This window comes from Hemibagrus wyckioides, linkage group LG10 (genome assembly GCF_019097595.1).
Source record: "Hemibagrus wyckioides isolate EC202008001 linkage group LG10, SWU_Hwy_1.0, whole genome shotgun sequence".
In the NCBI taxonomy this organism is placed as follows: Eukaryota; Metazoa; Chordata; class Actinopteri; order Siluriformes; family Bagridae; genus Hemibagrus; species Hemibagrus wyckioides.
Genome location: NC_080719.1, coordinates 23,828,414 through 23,836,039, shown reverse-complemented (window position 1 = coordinate 23,836,039; position 7,626 = coordinate 23,828,414). Strand labels below are relative to the sequence as shown.

At 42.0% G+C, this 7,626-nt stretch overlaps 1 protein-coding gene across 1 annotated transcript; it reads left to right on the top strand.

The window, feature by feature from the left end:
- The first annotated feature begins 179 nt into the window (after positions 1-179).
- slc35e1 (solute carrier family 35 member E1) lies at positions 180-7,626 on the top strand. The gene is made up of 6 exons (XM_058401409.1): positions 180-585; positions 1,848-1,918; positions 2,133-2,270; positions 2,542-2,667; positions 4,314-4,559; positions 6,108-7,626. The coding sequence occupies exons 1-6, from the start codon at positions 258-260 to the stop codon at positions 6,321-6,323; spliced, it is 1,125 nt and encodes a 374-aa protein (XP_058257392.1). The 5' UTR covers positions 180-257; the 3' UTR covers positions 6,324-7,626.

The following is a 7,626-nucleotide window of genomic DNA, read 5'->3' as shown; positions in this document are numbered from 1 at the left end:
ATAATCATGTAATACTAACAATAAGATTTAAGTGAAGGGTTGTAACGCGTTCATGAGATGACAGCGTTGACTATCTATCTATCTATCTATCTATCTATCCCTCCATCCCTCCATCCCTCCTCTTTCTCTCTGTCTCCACCCCTTCTTTCCTTCTCCGCCCCCCTTTTCGCTTGCTTTAGGAAGTTGGAGCTCCACGCAGGAAGCTCCTCGCAGCAGCAGCAGCAGCAGCGCCTCACACCGACACTCGGGGAGGGAAGATGGCGGCGGTGGAGCGTCCGCCAGCGAAGGAGGCGGTGCGGATCGCGCTGCTGTGTACCTGCTGGTATGCGGTCAGCTCAGGCGGCAACGTCATCAATAAAATCATCCTGAACGGATTCCCGTATCCGGTCACCGTCTCGCTTTTCCACATCTTTTCCATCGTGCTCTTTCTGCCGCCGTTGCTGCGCGCTTGGGGCGTCCCGAAATCTGAAGTGCCGGCCCCATACTACCGCTGGTACATTCTTCCGCTGGCGTTTGGTAAATATTTCGCCTCGGTGTCGGCTCACTTCAGTATATGGAAGGTGCCCGTGTCTTACGCTCACACCGGTAAGAATCAGCCCAGTTTTATTTTTTATTTATTTATTTATGTTACGTGGCTAAGTTAGTTAGCATGTAGCTATCGTGACGTCATCCGGAGGCTTGTACTACACTTAAGTAACTGTTTAAGATTTGAATGAAAACGACACTAGTAGCAAATTAGTTTTTTTTTTTATTTATTGGGACTCGGTTATTTGCGTGATTTATTTAATTATTTTTAACTCTTTGTAAATGAACAGCTGTCAGGACTGCACATAGCTACAATTAGCTCACGAGCTAAACATGGAGAAAAAAAAATGTCTTGAGTTCCGGTGTTGCAACGTAGGTACAGTGTTGAGGCCTGTGTGTGTTTACCTGAGCGTTCACTAAATTATGCATATAATAAGGAAAAGTCATGTTTTTACACCCTTTAAGTTTAAACACAGTCTACCTGGCCAGGTAAAGGAAGGCGTTAAAAAATTAAAGCCCACCCTGTTATTATTTAGACTCCAGCTGTTCTGCTAGAAAGTAGCACTGTTTGTATTTTCCTAGATAAACCTTATTTATTTGGTTCCAACATGACTGTACACCAGTGCACAAAGCAAGCACCATAAAGACATGGATGAGTGAGTTTGGTGTGGAGGAACTTGACTGGCCTGCACAGAGTCCTGACCTCAACCCCACAGAACACCTTTGGGATGAATTGGAGCGGAAACTGAGAGCTAGACCAAAACTGGAATGTCTGCCTTTCCATGCACATGAATGTAATATGGAGTTGTCCCGCCCTTTGCAGCTATAACAGCTTCAACTCTTCTGGGAAGGATTTCCACAAGGTTTAGGAGTGTGTTTATGGGAATTTTTGACCATTCCTCTAGAAGCACATTTGTGAGGTCAGGCACTGATGTTGGACGAGAAGGTCTGGCTCACAGTCTCCACTCTAATTCATCCCAAAGGTGTTCTATGGGGTTGAGGTCATGACTCTGTGCAGGCCAGTCAAGTTCCTCCACACCAAACTCACTCATCCATGTCTTTATGGACCTTGCTTTGGTCACTGGTGTGCAGTCATGTTGGAACAGGAAGGGGTCATCCCCAAACTGTTCACACAAAGAGCATGAAATTGTCCAAAATGTCTTGGTATGAAGCTGAAGCATTAAGAGTTCCTTTCACTGGAACTAAGGGGCCGAGTCCAACACCTGAACTCAATGATTTAGAGGGGTGTCCCAAAACTTTTGGCAATATAGTGTATTACAAATAAGTCCATGCTTTGTGTCCTCCTTTCTCTGTTTCCACAGTAAAAGCCACCATGCCAATATGGGTCGTGTTGTTATCACGGATAATTATGAAGGAGAAACAAACCACAAAGGCAAGATTTTCAAAATAAATCTATTTAAAGCTTTTTTTTTAGTCATGTCATTTGTTGGAATTTACTTCTCATATTACTGATACGTAAAACAGCCTGCATATCTTATAACAATAGTCTGTGTTGTTTTGTTGTACCATGACCTTATGTTGTATTGTGTTGTGCATTTTTTTTGGTTATTGTCGTCAGAAGCTTACGCCCTGTTTGTCTTTTGTAGGTCTATGTCTCACTCATACCCATCATAGGTGGTGTTCTGTTGGCTACAGTGACCGAGCTTTCATTTGACCTGTCAGGATTAGTCAGTGCTCTGGCAGCGACACTTTGCTTCTCTTTGCAAAACATATTCTCCAAAAAGGTAAGTTCATTAAAGTGGAATGATCGTACCGGACAGTTAGCTCATATTTTTGCATCTTTATATAAACATTGAACACTTGTATTGCATGAATGACTAAATGTGTTGGTGTTGTTTGAAGCTGACCACAGTTGAGAGATGAATAAGTACACAACACATGATTTCCCCACACAAGCAATCCCTTTAGCCAGAAAGAGTTTATTCAGATGAATGTGAAATGTTCCTTTAATGTATCTACCATACTCTTTACTACATGACTGTGTGCATGTCTTAGGTTTTGCGTGACACAAGGATACACCACCTCTATCTGCTCAACACTCTCGGCTTCAATGCAGTTTTGTTCATGCTGCCCACGTGGGTTTTAGTTGACCTGCCTGCATTTCTGGTGGATGGAGACTTTGTAAGTAAATGACATTAAACAGCCAGTTGTGGTCATTCGACCTCTGTTAAAAATAGAGAATTTGATTCAAGATTTAAACTGCCACATACACCAATCAGGCATAACATTATGAGCACCTGCCTAATATTCTGTCGGTACTCCTTTTGCTGCCAAAACAGCCCTGACCCGTTGAGGCCTGCACTTCACTAGATCCCTGAAGGTGTGCTGTGGGATCTGACACCAAGATGTTAGCAGCAGATCCTTTAAGTCCTGTAAGTTGTGAGGTGGAGCCTCCATGGATTGTACTTGTTTGTCCAGCACATCCCACAGATGCTGGATTGGATTGAGATCTGGGAAATTTGGAGGCGGAGTCAACACCTCAAACTGGTTGTTGTGGTCATCAAACCATTCCTGAACCATTTCTGCTTTGTGGCACGGTGCATTATCCTGCTGAAAGAGGCCACAGCCATCAGGGAATACTGTTTCCATGAAAGGGTGTACATGGTCTGCAACAACGCTTAGGTAGGTGGTACATGTCAATGTAACATCCACATGGATGCAGGACCCAAGGTTTCCCAGCAGAACATTGACCAATGCATGACATTTGCCTCTTCCGGCTCGCCGTCTTCCCATAGTGCATCCTGGTGCCATGTGTTCCACAGGTAAGAGACGCACATGCACCCGGCCATCCACGTGATGTAAAAGAAAACGTGATTCATCAGACCAGGCCAGCTTCTTCCACTGATCTGTGGTCCAGTTCTGATGCTCACTGGCGCTTTGGGTGGTGCACAGGGGTCAGCATGGGCACCCTGACCGGTCTGTGGGTATGCAGCCCCATACACAACAAACTGTGATGCACTGTGTATTCTGACCCCTTTCTATCAGAAACAGCATTAACTTTTTCAGCAATTTGAGCAACAGTAGCTCGTCTGTTGGATCGGATCACATGGGCCAGCCTTCGCTCCCCACGTGCATCAGTGAGCCTTGACCACCCATGACCCTGTCGCCGGTTCATCACTGTTCCTTCCTTGGACCACTTTTGATAGATACTGACCACTGCAGACCGGGAACACCCCACAAGAGCTGCAGTTTTGGAGATGCTCTGATCCAGTGGTCTAACCATCACAAGTTGGTCCTTCATCAAACTCGCTCAAATCCTTACACTTGTCCATTTTTCCTGTTTCTAACATCAACTTTGAGGACAAAATGTTCACTTGCTGCCTAATATATCCCACCCACTAACGGGTGCCATGATGAGGAGATCATCAGTCTTATTCACTTCACCTCTCACTGCTCATAATGTTATGGCTGATCAGTGTACAATGCAGTGAAATGAACAGTAATACCCAAGTTATATCTTTTTATCCCAAAGCAATCTATTAAAACCATTTTTTATTTATTAAAGAATAACATGTCAGATGTAATTTCATGAAATAATTTCTTTCAGAACTAAACCAACACTTTCTGAGTAATTCAACAGCCCCAAGCATTTCATTTCTCTTTCCCAGTCTTTACCTACAACTGCCCCTGTGAATAGGACAAATAGCTTGTGGGCATTAAGGGTAGAAATAAAGTTCAGTGGAATTTTTGTATAAATCTGCACTGTAATATTTCTATCATGATTATTATAACAGCAGCCTTTCCTCTCCTTTTTTTTTAACACCCAGTCCGAGATCTCCAACTGGAGTGGAACGTTTGTGCTGCTCATCCTGAGTGGGGTCTGCAACTTTGCACAGAACATGATTGCCTTTAGCGTGTTGAACCTAGTCAGTCCTCTCAGCTATGCGGTTGCTAATGCTACGAAGAGGATCATGGTGATCAGTATATCACTACTGATGCTGAGGAACCCTGTCAGCTTGTCCAACATCTTGGGGATGATGACTGCCATCCTTGGTGTCTTTCTATACAACAAGGTAAGAATCTTAGGTGTCAAGTTTTCATGCCTGAAATTACGAGTAGAAATTAGCCCACACGTACAAAAGTCTTTTTGAATCAGAATGAGGTCTGGACTTTGACCGGGCCATTCTAAACCTTCAGCTGTAGGCTTGGTCACTGTATGGTTATTGTCCTGCTGGAAACGGAACCTCCGCCCCATATAAAGAAGTCTATATTTGTCACATAGGTATTACAGAATAGTGAAATGTTTTTCTTTGTATATGCTAGCTTGTTAGGGGATGTGGTTAAGGCTTTGGACTACTGATGAGAAGGTTGTGAGTTCAAATCCCAGGTCCGCCAAGCTGCCAAGTGCAGGGTACTTGAGCAAGGCCATCGCTCTGGATAAGGACGTCTGCCAAATGCCAGCAATGTAAATGTTAGGAAGCTGGAGTCGGAGGAGAGGTTTAGAGGGCCCTAACTGTATCAAAGCTGAAGTTGAAGGAGAGCGTTAAGAGCCTAGAGGGCCCTAATGGTATCAGTTTGGCAGTTCTGGCTCTTAAACCATTGCAGACAAGAGCGGGTTTGCTTCTAGGATGCTTTCTATTCTTTTTGTCTTTGCCCTTGACCCGTTAAAAAGCATTCCTACAACATGATGCTATCACCACCATGCTTCGCTTTGGGCATGGTTTTTTCAGGGTGATCTGTTTTGGGTTTCAAATGTAGCATTTTGTGTCAAAAAGTTTATTTCATAAGAGCAGCAAACCATTTCCCGACACGTTCTCACAGTCTCCAGCATATTGATTTTTTTCACTAATGGCTTTCTTATTGCCGATTTTCCACAAAGCTCATCTCTGTCTGGGCTGTGGTTGGCCTGTGAACAGCTTTTTCCATTTGAGTGCATGTCTCTCCAACTCCTTCGGCCCCCCTCAGCAGGTTCAGGGTTGTGCCGTATACTTTGCTTATGTAAATAATAGATTTAATGGAGCTCTGTGTAATGTTTGAAGTTGGGGATGTTTGTCTTTTAATCAAACATTAAACATGAACTTTTGTAATGGCTCACTTATAGACTGGTCCTCTTGGCACTGTTTGTGTACATAAGAAGTTGTCTAATGGCTTGTGTGTGGGGCGTTGGAGGAGCTGGTGTATTTATATTGAGATTCGAGCTGCAGTTTGACTCAATTCAAATAAAGTGACGGGTGGCAGAGGGTTGGACCTGAGTCAACTTGGATCCCTGAATATATACGTCATAAAAGGTTATGTGTGTGTATTCATTATCTACAGGATGTCCAATTGGTCAGGAATCAATGTTGATCTGAATATGATGGATAGCAGCTGAGAAAACGTATTGTAAATAAAACACAAAATTAATTGTATGTAGTTTTGATCTTATTGGTACCTGACTATTCAGGGTCAGGGGTATGAATATTAGGATTATATTTCATATGAAAATATTATGTCCATTGTTGAGATTTTATTAGAACAGTTTTAGATGGGAATTAGAAATGTGTGAATGTTAAAATGATTTCTCAACTGTGACCTTTGCTCCATAGCAGGTAATCAGAAAGGTATTTTTCTTTATTTAACAGGCGAAATATGACACCAACCAGGAAGCAAAGAAGAAATTGCTGCCGGTTTCATCGCAGGACATGGTTTCATTCGACAAGCCCCAGTCTAATGGCTCAGTGTCCTCGAAACAAGGCTCGGAATTTCAGTATGGCCGGACCAACATGCTCAGCGACCACTTTCAGTACAGCAGGCAGGCCTACACAATGAACTACGCCTCTAACCAATACGTCGTCTGAGTGGAGAAACTGATGAATGAACCCGTTTAACTGTAAAAGGACACTGTATTTAGTGTGGAACTTGCTTTTTCTGTGCCAGATCCTCCTATTTATTTCACTCTTTTTTTTTTTTTTCACGGTAGTTTACAAAAAATTCTCACTAATCGAGGGTGCAAATCAGTCTTTTTTTGGTGGAATACATTTGTGGGCTAAACATAACGATGTTCGCGATCATAATGCTGTGTATGAATCGAAGGCGATGCGGTGTTGCTCTCGGAAACGGAGAACACATCGGAACTGGTACACACTGGGACAACATACATTATCATTGTCCGTAGAAGACAATTTCATGTATTCAGATAAATTGGAATAGTGCTTCTATTTGTAAATATTTTCATGTATTTATTTTTGTAGAAGTTCTGGGTGAGGTTTATCATGAAGCCTTTGAATGTGTAATGCCTGTTAAAGGCATGCTCACGCAGTGGTCGATAATTTGTTTTTGTTTTTTTTTTTGGTCATCAGTGTTTGCGAGCCAGTTCAAATCATGGACCCACGGACCCATAGGAATTAGGTTTATTTGTGTTGTTTGTTTAAGCCTTTTTGGACGAGGGTTTCATTTTATTTATTTTTTAATGGGTGAAATTAAGTTCAATAGGCGCACGTCTTCGGCAGAAAGCCGCAGTGCAATTTTTACAGTCTTCACTACTGATTGATATCAGTCAGAATTCAGTATGTTTTGGATGGCCAGGTAATTCCTCAGTGGGTGTGATACACAAGTATTCTTATACATTCATTCTCATCATCCAGTTTCTTTTTACTTATCTTTCTTTTTTTTTTGGTTCAAAACATGATAAGGAATCTTTTCAGCACATTCAGTTTTGTTTTTTGGAAACCTTTCATGATCATCAGAAGCCATTCTTAAGATATGTGTTCTTTGCAAAATATAATGTGTAGCTGAATGTTTAGGCTCTGAGGGACTGCCTCAAGAGATGATGCATAAGTGAAATGATTTACATTTTAAGTGGATTAAGTTTAAATCCATTTTAAGTAGCATAGAGTACACATATTGGGTAGTAGGATCATGTATATTGTAATTGTTTTCTTTAGGAAAAAAAAAAGATCTACTGTTTTGTCAATCGTTTGCCTCAGTATGCCTCATTGGCCTTGTAATGAAAGGTGCGATGCATAAATTAGTCTATTAGCTTAAGTATTTTGTTTTTTTGCCAGAATATTTAATTTACAGCTTGTTGATTTTATTTTTGCACAAGTATTCAGTGTCGGTTTGTGTTGTCTCTTCTCCATAAAGCTTTCTGAATTCATCTGA

Excerpts from the sequence above, each read along its gene's own strand:
- slc35e1 (XM_058401409.1), top strand. The coding sequence starts at position 258 with ATGGCGGCGGTGGAGCGTCCGCCAGCGAAGGAGGCGGTGCGGATCGCG. Across the intron at positions 586-1,847 it reads CGTGTCTTACGCTCACACCG|TAAAAGCCACCATGCCAATA; the intron begins GTAAGAATCAGC and ends CTGTTTCCACAG. Across the intron at positions 2,271-2,541 it reads AAAACATATTCTCCAAAAAG|GTTTTGCGTGACACAAGGAT; the intron begins GTAAGTTCATTA and ends TGCATGTCTTAG.